The sequence below is a fragment of the Lycorma delicatula genome, chromosome 12 (assembly GCF_047948215.1).
Source record: "Lycorma delicatula isolate Av1 chromosome 12, ASM4794821v1, whole genome shotgun sequence".
NCBI lineage: Eukaryota > Metazoa > Arthropoda > Insecta > Hemiptera > Fulgoridae > Lycorma > Lycorma delicatula.
Genome location: NC_134466.1, coordinates 61,037,814 through 61,057,725, shown reverse-complemented (window position 1 = coordinate 61,057,725; position 19,912 = coordinate 61,037,814). Strand labels below are relative to the sequence as shown.

Below are 19,912 nucleotides of genomic sequence, written 5' to 3'. Positions count from 1 at the left end.
CGGAAGTATTATCTGAAAGGTAATTACCGGAGGCTAAACAGGAAAAAGAAAGGTAAGATTATATTTATTTGTTTTCTTATTTCAATATGGCGATTCAGTGGCGTCATCTAAGAACTAACTAACTACAGAAACGTTGTGGGAATATAACGGATTTTGACCGTATGTTTTGTTTACCGATGAAGCAAATTTCACTTGAGATAGCGTCAACAATTTGAGCGATGAGTATACATGGGCAAAAGTAATCCTTATCATACGGTAAAAGGCAATTTTCAACACAGATTTAGAGTCAACGTATGGTACGGCCTTCTTCACAATCAGTTATTTGGGCCGTTCATATTATCTAGCCGCTTAAATGCTGAGGTCTACTTGTAAATTTCTGTAAAGAATTGCCGCAGATGCCTGATTATATTCATCTAACGCAATTTTGACACAAAGTATATTTCCAGCACGATGGAGCGTTTCCCCGCTTCTCTTGCGACATTTCCATTCACTTAAATCATTGATTTACCGGATCGATAGTGGAGGTCAAAATTCCTGGCCACCAAGTTCGCCTGATTTAACACCTTTAGGTTTTTGCCCCTGGGGATAAATAAAAAATATTGGATACGAAACAAAAATACATTCTCGTGAGGAATTAATTGTCCGCATTACGGATGCGGCTGAGCAACTTAAGAACAGCCTTGAAGAACTAAAAATAATAACAAATCCAGTACAGAAGCGTCCTATGAAATGTGTTGAAAATGGCAAGATCATTTTTGAACACTTACTGTAAACTGATATGTATTGAGTACTTTGGTCTTGTGTACTGTTTCTAAATAAAATTCCAAGTTTTTTAACTTTTCTTTATTTTATTCAACTTATTAAATACCATTTTGTTCAAATTTAAATTCTCTACATGAGACTTTAAAAGTTTTTATATGTTTATTACCCATTTAACAAAGTTATTATATGTTAAACAAAAAAAATATACAGGTTTTTACCCCAATTTATTGATTTTCACCCCTTTTTCCTGTTTAGCCTCTGGGAATTACCGTTCCAGTATTACTTCAGAAGATGATATGTATGAGTATAAATGAAGTGTAGTTTTGTATAGTCTCAGTTTGACCATTCCTAAGATGTGTAGTTAATTGAGACCCTACCACCAAAGATCACCGGTATCCACGATCTAGTATTCAAATCCATGTAAAAATAATGACTTTACAAGGACTTGAACGCTGGAACTTCTCGACTTTCAGTTCAGCTGAATTGGGAATGCTTTCACCACTAGACCAACCTGGTTAGTATTGGTTTTCACCCTCTTTCTTTACTGTTTAGCCTCCGGTAACTACCGTTTAGATAATTCTTCAGAGGATGAATGAGGATGATATGTATGAGTGTAAATGAAGTGTAGTCTTGTACATTCTCAGTTCGACCATTCCTGAGATGTGTGGTTAATTGAAACCCAACCACCAAAGAACACCACGATCTTCACGATCCAGCGAATCCACGATCTAGTATTCAAATCCATGTAAAAATAACTGGCTTTACTAGGACTTGAACGCTGGAACTCTCGACTTCCAAATCAGCTGATTTGGGAAGATACGTTCACCACTTGACCAAGCCGGTGGGTCATTGGTTTTAACCCTAGATTTCTCAAAAACTACTGCTATTACAGTTCTGGGACCTATTTTATTTTCTATTTCTAGGTCAAAAACTACATGAAATCACTAATTCTGGCTCTTATTTAACATCCTAAAAATTTCAGTACGACCTCATTTTCATTGGGGTAGCTGGAATCGGAGTGAATTATTTCATTAGCCGTATCTTCCAAACGAATCAGTTTAGGACGTTTACTTTTTCTATTATTTTCACGATTAAAATTGGTTACGAATGTCCCAAAAGAACTTCATGGTACATTCTGTATAAATAGTAAATAAATCTTGTAATTTTATATTACGGAAAAATAATACATGTATATTTTTTCTTGCCTTCTAAACATTCTTCTAATCAAAGAAGGTTTATGATTTAAATTTTGTTTGTTCATTTAAAGTATTGTTTTTATTATATTTTTGGCTTTGTATTTAACCAAATTTGTTAGTTTTCATCATTTACTATTTAAACACACAATTTTCACGTTGTTAACAATGATTGTGTATTTGGGTCTGTTTCAGTTAAATAGATTGGTTGGGGTTGAATGAAGTACAATTATATTTATTTTATTACTGTGTAAAATTGCACCGCTGTTTGTCTTATGTAGAATTTATTATCATTAGACCAGTCAAATTTGTTAACACCATGTAGATTTAAACTTATTTTGTTTTCACTCCATTACTGAATCCAATTTTGCAAGTAACTTCACTGAAATACTGAAAAACTTACTTAAAAACATTTTTAGGGTTAACCCATATTTTTACAAATTGTAATTCACAATAACACCATTCTAAATGAATAAATGTAATTTAATTATCAAACAGTCTTTGAATGTAATGTTAAGGATAAAAAATTTTTAATGTCTAACCTAATAGCACAAAAATATTCGCTCTTTATAAGCAGCAATCTCTGAAGTAGAATGATTAAAATAAAAATTATTGTAGGTAAACTTTTATCTTAAAATTTAATTTTACTGTGTTGATAAAAAACTGTTTTATTACTTTAATAAATATTCATTGAAACAGAGAAATACTTATTGTCTGTTCGTACTGCCCTCTGTGTCACTTAATCAATATTTTAATGTAAGGAGAAATGTGTGCGGGGCAGAACATGAAATTGAATTTAGTATTATAGTGCATATTAATTTTATAGATTTTTGTTTATTATGTCTTTTGGTTTTGGAGTATTTACAATTTTTCTTTCATTATTATTAGCCTCAAAGAATATTTGATATAAATAACTGTGGTTTTTAAAATAAATACATTCTTAAGCTTGCTGATATTACAAGGATTATGCATTGTATCTTGTAATTCATGTTTATGCAACAGCCAACATCTGTGTAAGCAACGTATTGAAATTATTATCAAATGTTAATATTAAATAAATCATTATTAATATTATACAGCCTGAATTTATAATTATTGATTTTATTATATACTTTAAACTTAGATAACTGCTGATTTACATTACAGTGTTATAACATAATTTAATCAAACAACTTTTTTAATTACAACTATAAAGTTTATAATTGTACGTTAATAATATCATCTTGACCTGCACATGGGAACACACTGTACTTGTGACGATCCTGGTCGCCACACACCCCCTCCATTCCCATTCCTGATGGGCTTTACCAGAGGTAATCTTTTAGATCGTCTAAACCTGATAACACATCACAGTCATCAGTTTGGCCTCTATCACAAATCAGCTGATTTTGAAGTCGAGAATTCTAAGGTTCAAATCCTAATAAAGGCAATTCCTTTTATAAGGATTTGAATATTAGATCATGGATACCGGTGTTCTTCAATAGTTGGGTTTCAATTAACCACGTATCTCAGAAAACGGTCAACCTGAAACTGTACAAGACTACACTTCATTTACAATCATACGTATCATCCTCATTCATCCTCTGAACTAATACCTTATGGTGGTTCCGGGGGACTAAACAAAAAAATAAAGATGTTTAGTCTCTGTCAGAACACCACTGATGCAAATGCCTCAGCAGACATTTCCATCAGTGTATATACACAACTTACTATCACCTTCGTATGGCCTCTTCCAATCATAACCAACTATCATAACTTACAACCCTCAACTATCAAATTAACTGATTTGCAGAAGAGTGATCCTGCACCTTCCTCTAATAAGGTTTCACACAAAAACTCTTTCCATATCTAACTTCAGTTAGACTATGCATTCAGATTATTACTTAATTGAGTCTTTTTAACATAAAAAATACTATTCTCATATGAACAAAACAAATGTAGATCGCATTAAAAATTTTGTCCTACAATTCACTCTTTATTTACTCAAAAATCAAGAAACAAATTAACAAATTTAATAAGCTTCTAATGAAAAAATACCTTATATCCCTCTGCTTTGATCTGCTTTCAGGAGCAAGGTCAATGCCTACACCCCCCCCCCCCCACACACACCACAGCTTCATCACAGAATTCTCAACTCATCCTAAAAGCAAATATCTCAGCTAACCGGGACACGATGCCAAAACCTCTGTCTTGGTGAAGTAAGCACTCAGGCAGGTCTCTAGCCACCTGGGTTGCTATTCTATCTATATATAACAGCATCAAACCTTCTCAGCCATCCTCCACTGGGCTAAGAATCTGAGGAAGTCCCTTTTAGTTTTCCAATTAACTTGCAGATCAAAACCAGAATTGATTCTCAAAGCTGTCTTACTGTGGTGTGTTCATCTTCAAATCTGCAGCAGACATATAAGACTTGTTGCACATCATTGATGATGGCTCTACACTCCTAACACAAGCCTTTCCTTTCTCTTTCCTGTTTAGCCTTCGGTAACTACCGTTTAGATAATTCTTCAGAGGATGAATGAGGATGATATGTAATGAGTGTAAATGAAGTGTAGTCTTGTACATTCTCAGTTCGACCATTCCTGAGATGTGTGGTTAATTGAAACCCAACCACCAAAGAACACCGGTATCCACAATCTATTATTCAAATCCGTGTAAAAATAACTGGCTTTACTAGGACTTCAACGCTGGAACTCTCGGCTTCCAAAGCAGTTGATTTGGGAAGATGCGTTCACCACTGGACCAACACGGTGGGTTTCCTAACACAAGCCTGAATTAATCAAACCAAATCTGGCCAACCTTTTTCAAAAAACACCATGTCCAGAAAAAACTGTGTAATATACCGATTGGGGGAAATCCACCTAACAACCTGCATACATCTCACATCAGGAATTGAGTGAATGTGAATTGATAATTAGTACATGAACTGTTATAGATGACCTCATTTGAGTCACAAATTCCTTCCAGAAAGTTGTACAATAGTTCTCAAAAACAACAATCTACCCATTCTGTGCTTTTAGGAATAGTATAGCGCAAAGTAATTACATATACTTTTCTTTGATAAACTGATAATACTATTCCAAATCACTGTACTAAACTAACCAAGATTCAGGTGAAATATATTTCTCTACTTTACTTTTTGATTTCTAAATGTATTAAAAAAATATTGAACTTTATTTTCCTCAAAAATAAAAATCTTTAAATGATATATCATAAATATCAAGTGATTTGCATGCATAAACGTGAAAAAGACTAAAAAAGATAGCATTAAGCAGCAGATGAATGCATTCTTTATGCTATGAAATAATCTGTTAAATAAAAATTCTCTGATTAGTAAGATTAAAAAGTAATAATTGAAATTTGCTTTCTTACCATGAAAATAAATAATTAATTACATTTAATGCAATATTCTGATATGAAATCAATTTTCATTGTTTTTTTTTTATTTTTCAGATTGAAAAATTAACAAAACGACAACATTAAATTCTCAATAAATAAGATGAGTTCTTAATAATAAAAAATATATACATAAACAAATATCAGCATAAAAGACTTATAATAAATATATAAAAGAATTATACAACAACAAAACTGGATTCCACAACAGATTGTTCAACGATGAGTGATTCAAGCGGAGGTGGGGGATTAGACCCATCTGGTTCTAGTTTTAATGCATCTTCTAGTTCTGTTATACCGATATCAACTGACACTCATTCATTATCAAATCAGCAGTCGGATATAACAACAACAGAAGTCACGTTTGACGATGGAAAAACAAATTTAATTAATGAACACCACGGTCATAGTGCTGAAGGTAAGTTTATCATTTGTATTTTATTTTTAAATAGTTATTATTGTAATATTTATTCTTATAGTTTTCCCTTCTTTTTTGAGAAATTTCTGTTTTTAGGGAACTGATTATCAGAAGAATGTGACAAAGAGTAGACAAGTCACAAGTCATCAATTAGAAGCTGGGATGGTCTGAACAAGATAATAAATTACCCTGATCTAGCCCAAACCGATAAAAACTCATTATGGGTTGGTTGGTCACTATAGCAAAATGATCAAGTAGAGCTTTGCATGCTTCAAAACTTCCTTTTCTCCTCTTCACTACCCTTTTCTTTGTTGGATGAGTACAGGTAACTGGGTTACAGAAATGGATCACTTGATACCCTATTTTGAACTATGGCAATAAGTCATCTTGGGTGGTCTGAAATGGTAGTTTAAATGGTTTGAACTAAATTTATGCTTTCTATTGGGATTGCTCAAAATGATAAGTTTGTGTTACGATTGTCATTTTATAATGTTTTATGTGTACTATATTCTTAATTAATGTTTTTTATTATTTATTTTATTCATTTATTTATTTATATCATTTCCACAGTATCTATTGATCGTGATTATTTAACAATAATTTTGCTTTAACAATGAATTGCTATCTAGATTTAGGCTTTTAGTTAAAAAATTTTCTAAGGACAATTAGCATAACTCTTTATTTATATTACAGAAATGTTTCTATGAATGCAGTGTTTAATAATTACATTAAAAACAAACAGGCTACCTTCAAAACAGGAACAGGAATAAGTTTTTTTAGATTTAATTTTATCAACATCTAACATTTATCATTCATTACTGGTTTTTATTACAAGTCATTCATTATCAAATTTTATTCTAATTCATTAATTTCATTCTTTTCATTAAAATTCTTGTAAAAATCAATGTCTAGACAACCTGTAGTTACAGAAATTCATAATACCATCGCTGAGCTAAATCGTCACACCATACAAGTGAATTTCTGCTGGATCCCTAGCCATGTGAAAATCCTGGATAACAAATGTGTGGTTTCCAGTGCTAAAGATGTATGTAGCCACTCTAGTTAGAGTGGTGATCTTTCACCACTCTAGTTACTACTGCCAATTTTATTAATTCCATTAATCATACACTTTGAAGAAAGTGACTGAACTGCTGTAGTGGATAATAAACTCTGGCACGTCAAAGGTACAGTGTTACCATGGGACTTTTCATGCAGCAAAATTCACTGAAAAGAAGTGTTCCTGTGCCAATTACAATTTGAGCATACCTGAGTTACTCACGGGTACCTGATGTCAGCGGAAAATGCACCACTGTGCGTATAATGTGGCTTGCCATGACTGTGTGCCACATCCTAGTGGATGCATACATTATGCGACCTTAAGTCACAAATTCAAATTACCAAGAGACATTTATCACATCCTAGGAAATGATAAGAATCTACTGGACTGAGTATTCATACTTCTAAGAAAAATCAATATACTTCATAAGATTTAACCTGCCATACATTTTGATATTATTTTGTTATTCATGTTATATATATTATCCTAATTTTTATGTTTCTTTTACTATTTCAGTTTTATTCCTGTTATTATCTTAGTTTTCATCATAGTTTTAACCTTATTTTACTAATATCTTAATATCCAAGAAGGAGCTGTTCGTTATTATTTTGTCCCAAGCGATGATAACGCAAATGCATTTTTCAACCCCCTCCCCCAAATCACTGTCTGTGGTTGTTTAATAAATAGGTATCATTTTGGAATCCTGTACATTGCTGATTGGAATAATGAATGATTGCAAAAAAAAGCATTCAAGATCATCAGTGTGCTATAGAAACTAAATAGTTGACTGACCACTGAATTTATTAGATTTTATATTAATATAAAAGCAGTAGTTCATGAAAGATTCCAAGACCAAACCATTTATCTTGAAGCTAAATTAACACTTTCTATTGACAGTGCAAAGATCCACCTACATATTACTTCCAACACATTCAACCCTGCTATCACACTATCATGCTATAAACCGTCAAGCTTTATTTGTGGTAAAATAGTAAACTAAAAACTGACATGGTACCTTGAAAATAATTCTTTTGTTGCATCAAAGCAAGTTGGATTGTAACAAAGCAGATCTACAACCTTATCTCCTAATCATCCTCAAAGGAAATCTATAAAATGCTAAATGTTTTAGTTCAGGTAACAATGCTTTGTTGTTTTCTTCTACAGCTTGGAGATGCAACAAAATATGATTTGATATTTGGGTGTATTAAAATTACTTCCAAGAATAGGCTGTAAATTTTCTTATCTCTGATTTATAACAGAATTGCTTGATTATAGAAATCTTTATATTCTTTATCAAATCAACAAGGTACGTTGAACCTTATTGATGTAGTAGATATTGCACCAAACAAAATTACTGGAAGTAATGAACTATATATTAGTTCAAAATCATATGCCTGAAGAATGGTTGGTAGTGGGCAAAGTTAGTCTTGATTAAGAAGCCAAGAACGGAGGAAATGCCAAAGGTCGTATAGGCTGCTCTGCCTCATGAACAATTTCTGCAAGTTGTTTCAGCAGACGTTGGAGTCCCAGTTCCATATCGAGAACCTGGGAGGTTTAAGTCCTAACCAGTTTGACTTCTGAGCAGGGCAGTCGACAATAGATGCAATACCTTGTTAATTTGATTTATTATAACCTCAACAGGTATACCATCAGAGCCAGGGCTCTTGTGAAGTTTCATTTTCTTCCCAGCCCCAATTAGCTCACTCAGCTGAAATAGTGTTATGTCATCTGCAGTTATGTCTTCCCTGTTGCGAGCGTTCTCTGATCTTCAAATAACTTTTCTTCTGCTAAAGTTAAGTTTAATTTAGAAGTTCTCATACTAACATTTTTGTTTGTTTCTTTTTTTTAGATGGGAGTTTAAAAGAAGGTTTAGATAATCCATCGTTTGAGACTGACAGCGTAAGAAATGGTGTTTTTAATAAACCGCCGACATCAAATGAACAAAATTCATCAGTAGGAAGTTTTCTAAATACAACTAGCATACAGAATAATGATATGAAAAATAATCATCATGATACTAGTATGGCAGAAGCTGTTAATTTAGAATTACTTCATATGAAACCATTCGGTAATGGAATAAATGGAATACCAGTAAAAAAAGGTGATTCATCAGCTGATGTAGAAATGGGTGATCCTTATGATGAATATTTTGTACCAGTTAATGAACATAAAAAATATATAAGGTAGGTACATAATCTCTATTTAATTAATTACCTTTTCTATAATTATTTTTATTTTAATTGTATTTTTAACCGACTTCAAAAAAGGACGTTATGTAATTAACTTGTATATTACTTTCCCATCTAGTGCTATAGTTGTAGAAGGCAAAGTATTGTAATTGGCCAGATTTAGGCATATGTGGTTTTCATATTCTTGACATTTTGACACCTAAGGAACCCAAAAAACTTGATGGAAATTTTCCAGATGTTCATATGCATGTATGTGTGTTCAGTGTATCACACCTTATATCTCTAGAACTACAAGATCAATTTTGGCCAAACTTGGTCTGATTACTTCTGTATATGGGCATTGATGCCATTAAATTTTCAACTTAAAAGGTCATGGTGGTGAGGCTGTAGAGCAACGTATCGATATCTCAAGATTTTACCTAATTAAGGTCTTCTTTTTCTTAGGCATATTTGTTAACAATCAAAAATTAATAATAGTTGTAAAGAAGAAAAAAAAACAAAAAATTCTCTTTAGCAACCAAAAAAATGCTCTAAACTAGTGGCTAAGTGGGTATATGCATCAATAGTACCTACCCCCTGTCCCCACAAGGTTATCAAGGTTATTATTATTTTCTTAAAGAGCATGTAGTGCTCTCAGTGTAGTGCGAATGAAATTCAGTATGCACATGCGCTTTTGTTAGAATCATTGAATTAAACAAACAAAAAATATTACATTTAAATAAACCTATAAATATTTTTAATTAAGTTGTTTGTGTAAGCTGTGTACATCAGAAAAAAGTTGCATGATGGGAAAGTCCTACAACAGCTTTTTTTTTGTTTGTTCATGCACAACTTTTTTCCTATTAATCAGATTGAAATAAATTTTGTTGCAATCAACACAGCTGCTTTTTCAGTGGTACCATGATGTTGAAAACCTTTAATTTAGACACAAAGAAATTTAAAAATTAACAAAATGAAAATTGACAAAAAACTTTTTTGTCATCTAGGAGATAGTAGAGAGAGACATTGGGAATCCTGATATTCTATATGCGTCATCTTAGATGATGTTTTATATATAAATATATATATCTGTGTGTGTGTGTCTTCTGTATGGCAGATAATGTTAGTTTCTGCACAACGTATGTAGCACCATTATTAAAATTATCAAAAACTGAGGTATCTTGTCTTAAACCTTTCAGACCCAATATATGTTATATACAGCATCAGTAGGAACATTGGGAATCTTATAATTCTATATGCATGCATCACATTACATGGGCTTGATGTCAGTTCCATTTTTTTTTTTTTAATTATTTAAATAATCGTTTAATTTTCATGAAATTTTATTTAATTAAATGATGCAATTTAATGTTGCTATTTTAAAAATAAATTTATTTATTAACGTTTTAATTATCTTTAATGTTAGTGTTTTCTGGTAATTTTATTTTATTTGAATTTATTTTATTACATATTTTAAAATCTTGTTAATCAAATCACATTAATGAAAGAGAAATTTATGTAATAAAGAGAATGAAATAGTTTACTGCTTCAGTGAGTTTATATTACAAAAGAATGCTGAATGTAGGCACTCTATTCATTTTTAATGAATTTTATTTTATTTTTTGCCATGTACAAGCAACAAATCTTGTATGAACAGGGAAAATGATTTTTAACTTTATTGATCTGTACGACATTTTTGTGATAGCAATTGAAGTTACAATTAAAATAACAGAATTTGTTTAATTAAATTAGAATTATTTATTTAACTTTATTGAGTAGTTTTTGAACCTAAATTATAATCTTTGACTACATTTTGTGATTATTCTATTACTTCATTTACATAATTATTAAAAAAGAAAAAAATCACTTATGAACATAAATAACAATGGTCAACATGATTTTTGACTCACGAGTACCAATAGGTGTACTTAATACAGTTTTTTATCTTGTTTTCAAATATGTATTTGGAATTTCTCCATCACCTACAGCTTTTTTGTTATTTTTATTTTCTTAAATATTTTAAAATGTTTTTTCATCCATTTGTCCATTGTTGAGTAAAAGCTCCTAGAGCATTGTAAATATGATGGAACCAAATGAGGTAACTCAAAGGGTAGCATTGCTACTGTTGTGCAGGTTCAGACGTGTATAGACATGTACAAATGTTACCTAGTGCAGAATATATTCATCAGAACAATGCCAGTTGTGAGATAGAAGTGATCCAGTAAACACATCATTGTGGGTGCTTTGTGTGTCTGAATTATTGTGTATTACATACTTACACCTTTATTTCTTTTAATTAGTCGTTAGTTACAAAATGCCAAGAGTTTGTTTAAATCATCCTACCAATTTTTTTTATGTATGCAGTGAAGTGATGCTCAAGTCCCAAAGGTAAAACTTTACTCCATTAGTAAAAAAGTGCTATGAACTTTATTTTGGGTGTAAAATCAGGGACCAAACAAGGGCTTGGGCTCCACATATCTGTTGTTTATCGTGTTCTAAGCTTCTCGCTGCATGGAAAAATGACACATGCCACATGCCATTTGCTATCCCTATGATTTGGAGAGAACCCAAAGATCACTCTTCTGACTGTTATTTCTGCTTAACAAACATTAAAGGGAATACATCAAAATACAGTAGTATACCCTAACTTGCAATCTGCAATGAGACCAGTTCTACAGTGTGAAAAATTGGCAATACCAACATATCCATTTAGCCATGTGACATTAGATAAAGAGAGCTCAAAGCCGGGTGGAAGTAAAGAAGAAAAATAAACAGATTCTGAGTGATATAACTTTTGAACAAAACAATTCATCTGAGCCCCATTTACTGACACAAGAAAATCTTAGCAATCTCATATGAGATTTAAAGTTATCCAAAAAACAGTCTGAAATGCTTGCTTCCTAGCCAAAAGTTTGGAATCTTCTTCAGAAGTATACAAAGATATGTACTTTTCGTAATCATTATTCTGAATTTGAAGATAATTTTTCTGAAGAAAATGGCTTAGTGTTTTGTAATTACATTTCTTCTCTTATGGAGACACTTTGTAATGAACATAATCCGACAGAATGGCGCTTGTTCATTGATTCCTCTGAAGTTAGTTTAAAAACTGTGCTTCTGCATAATAGCAATAAATGCCCATCAGTACCTATGGCTCACTCTGCTAGTATGAAAGAAATATATGAAATCTTTAAATTTATATAAATATATGAAAAGCTTCAATATGCAGTGTATGAATGGAATATTTGTGGTGATTTGCAGGTAATTGCACTTATTCTTGATCTGCAGCTTGGTTGCACAAAGTATTGTTGTTTTTTGTGTGAATGGGATGATAGTAGGAGTGGAAAAAACAATCCATTAGAAAAGAATGACCTAAACGCAAATCACTCATTCCTGAACAGAAAAAAGGTGAAACTTGACCCATTGTGTAATCCTAAAAAGTGTATCTACCTCTGCTTCATATCATACTAGGATTAATGAAGGAATACTCCTGGTTTCATGTACTTAAAACAGAAGTTTCCTAAAATTAGTGATGCAAAAATTAAAGAAGGAATATTTGTGGGTCCACAAATATGATCACTAATGTAAGATGAAAAGTATGAGGAACTATTCAATCCACTGGAGAAAGCAGCTTGGCAAGTATTCAAAAATTTACTCAGAGTTTTTTGGGAAATCGAAAGGCAGAAAATTACTGTGACATTGTCAACGATCTTATAACATCTTATAAAAATTTTGCTTGTAATATGTCCTTAAAAGTCCACTTCCTGCCCTCAGACCTAGATTTCTTCCTGGAAAATCTTGGTGCAATGAGCGATGAGCAAGGGGAACAATTTCATCAGGAGATTTCAGCTATGAAAAAGAGGTATCACGGCAAATGTAATTCTAATATGCTGGCTGATTATTGTTGGACCATCAAGAAGGATGCTCCACAGGCAAAATATAACAGAAAATCGTCATTTCTTACTTTCTAGGCGAGTCATATGTTTGAATATTGTGTAGTTGAGAATGGATAAAGTATTAAAATGTTTTAAATTATAAATGCCTGTCTCTGGAAAACCTTGCATGATGGGGAAAAACCCATATATTATAATAACCCATATATATAAAAAAAAACATATATTATATTTGAATTCAGGATAAAAAATACTATCAGAATCACATATTTTTCTTCCTGAGACAAAAAAAAAGATTTTTTTTTTGTTCCCCAGTGTAAGTAGCAAACTTAATATAAACTTAGAAATTTACATAAAAAGTATTTTTTGAATCCTTGGATTCATTGTTATTAATAAAATAAAATATTATATTAGATAATGAATTGCCTATTTTACATATAATTTAGGTATTACTTTATGTAACATCTGACACAATATTTTAACAACCGATGATGAACTTGTGGATTTGAATATAAACTGGTATGTTTATATATTAAGCGTACTATTCGCATGTACTCATAAGCGGTTTCTGTTAATAATTATTAATTCAAATACATTAGATAACATGGGAAATTTTTATTTTAAATACACAATGATAAGATAATAAATTAAAATATGCATAATCAGGCGATTGTTAGTAAAAATAAATGATGAAGAGAAAGATGAGCTAAGATTTAAAAATATTGAGATGAAGATGTAGCTTGTTCGATCGCTTACCAACTTGTTCACAGAAGATCGGTACTCAGATTGAAAGAGATACTTTAGAACAGAATAACTACTCAATTATTTCAATAACTATTAAACAAAAAATAAAACAGCAAGATTCATTGATTATCTTGTTCTTATGACTTAAACAAAAAATGGCAAAAAGAAATTCTGAACAATAAGGATTTATTAAAACAACTAAAAGAATAACAAACATGATTAAGTACGACAGAAAGCTGTATGTGTAAAGCTGTAATGTGAAGTTCAGGGTACCCCATAGTATTATGATATTTAGACAGTAATTGTAAAAGATGTATGAAGTAAAATAGAGATCAAAAGTGGATTGGCACAAGCAAGTACAGTTTTCATCTGAAAAATAAATCTACTAATAAAAAAGTATACACCTAAGAATTAGAAAGAAATTTTTGAGAAATTTATGTAAAAATATTATACTTTATGATATTGAAACATTGGAAATAGGAGAAACAGAAATGAAAAAACAGATGCTTTTGAAATGTGTTTTACTGAATAATGTTAAAAATTAAATGGTTCAATAAATTTCAAAATGGAAAAGGTCTTAAGTTAAATAAAGAAGGGAATTTTGTTTTGATTTTTGGCAAAATTTTATAAAGATACAAACTAGGTTGGTAGATCATATATTAATATTCTCAGATAAGTTAATTCAGTGACAGAGGGACATGTAGAAGCTGAAAAAGCTGTAGAGAACAAGAGATTTGAATTTGTATAACCTGTAATTGAGGATGTTGGATGTAATAAATATGTTATCCTCATTGAAATTATAAATAAATTTTGCTGTCAAGTTTTAGTAACTAAAAATAGGATCAGACTTATTTAATAATAATTAATATATTTTAATAAAATAACTACTACCTTCTAAATTTATTTTCCGTCATTTATTTATAGTCACATCAACGATAACAGTCATTTGCTATTTAAATATAACTATATAATCATAAATAATTAAACAATAAACACCAAACACAGTAAACAATAAACACAAACTAGAACAAGAGTAATAAATGAGTAATAAATATTGGAATATCACCACTAGTCTACTTTCACTGTGCTCATAGTATTCCGTAATGGATCTTACGTAAACAAAACAGCTAAATTAAGTTCTTCATCCAACTATGAGACAGAAACCGCAACAGTCTTTTGATGTATTTCTTCTGGTTGAGTAAACACTTCACATCTGAACCCAGGTTTAGTTGTTACTGAATAAACCTGAACATCGGGCAATCTATGAATAAGCCTTTGTGGACCATTTTACATTGCACGCCTCACAGTTCTGCTGAGGAGGAGGGTTATGTGTGTCCAATCCTCAACAGAGTTAGGATGACTTGGTCTCTTCTATTTTCTGGGATAAAAGGTTTCTCGAACACATTCTCCCAGATGATAAGTAAGGCTGTCGGAGGACTTAGTAGTCAGAACTTGTTGCACTACGTACATAGTTTGATATGGACTGTCCTCATGAATTTGCTCTCACATGTTAATTCTAATTGGAGGGCATTTTTTGCTGTATTTTTGGCAGCCTCATCAGCTCGTTCATTCCCAAGGATGCCGCAATGGCCCGAGACCCAAATAAACACCACTGTCTGTTTATTCTAAATTTACAATAAATAATTGTATACAGCATTAAAAAATTACGATATTTACATTAAAATGTTTATAAAAATGCTATGTACATATTATTTATTGTACAATATTGTATTATATACGTATTATTGAATAAATAAATTCTGTTATGGAATGTGACTAACATAATTAACAATCTATTCTAAAAATTTAATACCACAAATATTTTAATATAGAAGATTGTTTTTCTTTTAAAATAATAAAAAATAATTAACTTATATTATCAGCTAATAAAAATAATGCAAGTGACCTTTGATACTGGAAAATCAGTTTGAAAACTAAACAGTTGTATAAAAGTATAGAATTACTTTTTTTACGATAAATTTTTTTTTTGAGGCACAACTATTATTAATGCTGTATACTTTTATTAGAATATAATATTCAACATAATTTTTCATAATTACTTTCTTAAAATCACATACACTTTAGGTAATAATTACTTTATCTTTACCTAATGTAACTATACTGTGCCATATAAAGCAAACAGTTAACTTTTACTGCCAGTTACTTGATTATATCAATCGTTGCTTTATAAAATAAAACATTTAATCTGATGTCAGTAATTTCATAATAGATATATTTATATAGATACAACTACTATTTTATCCATGTTTTCTCTTCTCAACCATTCCACTACCAATAAAAATAAAAAATTCTAAGTATAAAATTACTGTTTATTATTATGATATTTATGCAGAACTAGCAAATTAAATTATTAATGCTTTGGTATAGGTTTATTAGTATGTAATAAATTTCATATTTTAAATAAATTAAACAAACTTTTAAAAACACATAAACCAACTTAGGTAATCAATAAAAAGTTTTTTCAAAAGAATCAATTTTTTATTTATTCCTATTGTGTACAATGCAGCTTCCGATAATTATTATTCAGATAATACTTCAGAGGATGAATGTGGATGATATGTATGAGTGTAAATGAAGTGTAGTCTTGTACAGTCTCAGTTCGACCATTCCTGAGATGTGTGGTTAATTAAAACCCAACCACCAAAGAACACCAGTATCCACATCTAGTATTTAAATCCGTCTAAAAATAACTGACTTTACTAGGACTTGAACGTTGGAACACTCAACTTCCAAATCAGCTGATTTGGGAAGACACATTCACCACTAGACCAACCCGGTGGTGAATGAGGTGTAATCTTGTACAGATTCAGACCAACCGTTTCAGAGATATGTGTTTAATTGAACCCCAACCATCAAAGAACACCAGTATCCACTGTCTAGTATTCTAATCCATATAAAAGCAACTAACATTTACTAGTGTTTGAATCTCACACTCTTCGACTTCGAAAATCAGCTGTTAAACAACTAATTTGCTATGAGAAAACTACTAGACCAGTCTCGTGGGCTGAAAGAATCAAAAAAGGAATTAAGTCAATTTAAAAAAAAAATTATATGATTTTTTTTTTTAAATTGAATTAATTTATTTAAGTTTATTTTATCATTATATTTTTATTTTTGTTTGAAGTATGAATAGGCCTAATAAAAATATAACTTACACAAAAAAAAAGTATTTGAAAAGAAATCAGAGATGAAAAACTGTTTTTGATAAATTTAAATAAATAAATATAACAGAGAAATACCGTGAAGTGACTACTTCTGAGCATGAAATATGGCTCTCCGGAATGCAAAGAGTAAGACTTAAAAATCAATTAAAATTGAAATATATATGGTTTGAATTGAGAACATCTTTTTTTTTGATGTTGGATAAAAAATATTTTCAAACAATGAACTGGCATTTACAATTTACTAATTTACAACAATTAGTGAACTTTACTGTCACAATATTAAATCTGTTTTTAAACTTGTACTATATTGCATATTTAATATGAAAATTATACTTTAATTTCCATATAAATGCTAGTGTCCACGGTAGAGTGATGGTTTTTGTTTTTCATGTAGAAGGTTCTGAGTTCATTCCCATGAAGCAAATATTTTTCATCACTACAAAATTCATTTGTAATTATCAAAATGAAAAAAGTAATTGTATTCACACTTTAGCCTATAGTTACTACTAGAATAAATTAAAAGGTATGTGCACGTGCATGCGCGCACATGCACACACACACGCGCGCGCGCGCGCGCGCACAAACACACACACATACATACATACACACACACACACACAAACACATACACACACACACACACACACACACACACACACACACACACACACACACACACACACACACACACACACACACATACACACATACATACATACATACACATACACTCACTCTCACTCACACTATTTATGAACCATCCAATTGAGAATCCAAAACATCATAAACTACTATATTTTTAATTGATAATTCAAGAAAGGTCCATAGGTACAACGCCAAAGTCATACATAATAATATATACAGAAAATGGTTGTAAAACTTAGACAAAGTTAATAGGTTTATATTATAATAATATTGGGCTTGAATTGTTAAAATTGTTGTTAAAATAAATTTTTTGGTCTACAGTATATTTAATTGTGAATAAATTTTGTTAAAATATTACTAGGAAAGTTTATATAATGGAAAGTTGATGGCAAATGACCAAAACAATCACCTTGTACTTTGCTGTAACCTATTGTCATAGAACAACCCCAGAATAATAATTAACATGTGTTTGTCTACTCACTGAATATGATCCTTTATGATAAAAAAAAACTCAAAGAATTAATTTGACATTTATTGATTGTTGTGAAAGTTTATTTATTCTTTGCGTCCAAATCCAAATTTTGATATTTCTTTTTAATGCTAGAGAAATACTGAATAATCAATAATTTGCTCTTTTTGTAAAATGTACTTAAAATTGCTTAATTCTTTCTTTAAACAGTTGATAAAAAAAAAGTATTTGTGTTTTTGATGATCTGAATACACATTGTATACAGTTGTTAAAACTTTGTACTAACTTAGTTGTTACATATAAATGAAGTTTAACAATTTCTCCTTGTTCAACCAAAAACTGGAAGTTCCTGATATATTCAAGTTAGAAATATTTTGGTACTCCCAGTAGTTACAATTTATTGTTTTCTTTGGAATATTCATAGCTGTTGAGTAGGATTAGAAAACCAATAAAAATTATTATTATTCAAATATAAATAAGTAAAATTTTTAAAAAATTAAAAAAAAAAATTATTAATAATTTCATGTTGTGGTCAGTGTTAAACTAAATTATGTCAGCAAATCTATTGAAAGATTAATAATTGTTTATTATATATATATATATATATATATATATATATATAATATATATATATATTATATATATATATATATATATAATATATATATATATATATATATATATATATAATATATATATATATTATATATATATATATATATATATATATATATATATATATTATATATATATTATATTATATAGTGTGTAATTGCTATAAGTTAATGATATAACTATATACCTGATCGAAGTCAAATAATTTTATAAAATGAAAGGAAATTTTTCAAAAATAAAGTATTATGTACAGCTTACTAGAAGTGTAGAGTAAAGTAATTTCTGTTTGCTTTCTTAAGTGAACTAAATATTCAATTACATATCAACAAGCCAAGCCAGTTTAAATGTGGATGATATTCATCTCTGCAAGTGATACCTTTCACTCTGTTCACTGGTAGAATACGAAACATTTAATAATGTTTTTCTCAGAGAAAGCAACTCTGACTGGTGATTTCTGGTATTTTTTTATTTATTTTACATTCATCTCAGCCAAAAGAAATACTTTGACAGATAGCATAAACAACAAATTAATATACATTCTCTATGTTGTGGAACACAAATAAATAGATTTTATTTACATTTTCTGTACAAAGAAGCAGATTTAGAAACATTTAGTTAATATCTGATTAAAATTATAACTAGTTCATTTTTAAGTCTCAGTCTATAAATAATTTTATATTACAGATAAAACAATGGATAAGTTATATTAAAAACAGATTATATTAGAACAAAGAGTATATAATCTGATAAATTCAGTAGATATTATATGTGTACTGATAATATTACAAATTTAATTGTAAAATATGTATTAATACAATGCAATATAAAAAACATGCATGTGCGCACACACACACATACACACACACACACACACACACACAAATACACAAACACACATCAGGTGATATATCAGTATAGAAACAGCTGTTTCTATACAGCTTTATAATTGCATATTTGAGAGGTATCGGAGGTTGAAAGAAATGAGGTTCCACATAATTTAAAAATATCTGCATTACGGCGGGTTTTTAATTTTTTCTACCATCTTGGATCCGCCATATTGAATCAAATTTAATTTTTTTTAATTAGTAAGGTGGACATATGACACGTGATTTTGATATAAAATTTTGCAAGAAAAACAATGGTGAAATCCTATTTTCTGTTAATTCCATTGTTATATAACCCTTAAAATATTTCACCCTTAAAGGGTGAAATTTATTTGTTTTAAGAATTTTTTAAACTGAAAAATTAATGTCATGTTGTACAACAGGTTTCCAAAACGATGAATGATGTTGTTCTTCAATAAAGGTCATACATCTAATGACTTTGAATCGTTTGTGACAGTTCTTGGTCTAATGGTATGAGGAAAATTC

The 19,912-nt window shown here is 30.2% G+C and overlaps 1 protein-coding gene across 1 annotated transcript in view; it reads left to right on the top strand.

Annotated features, from left to right (window-relative positions):
* LOC142333037 (uncharacterized) overlaps positions 1-19,912 on the top strand; it is a 179,762-nt gene that overhangs the window by 102,505 nt on the left and 57,345 nt on the right. Inside the window, exons 2-3 of the mRNA XM_075379825.1 lie at positions 5,409-5,769; positions 8,676-9,009. Coding sequence (XP_075235940.1) covers positions 5,574-5,769; positions 8,676-9,009 — 530 coding nt within the window. The 5' untranslated portion in view covers positions 5,409-5,573. The remainder of the gene's footprint in view (positions 1-5,408; positions 5,770-8,675; positions 9,010-19,912) is intronic.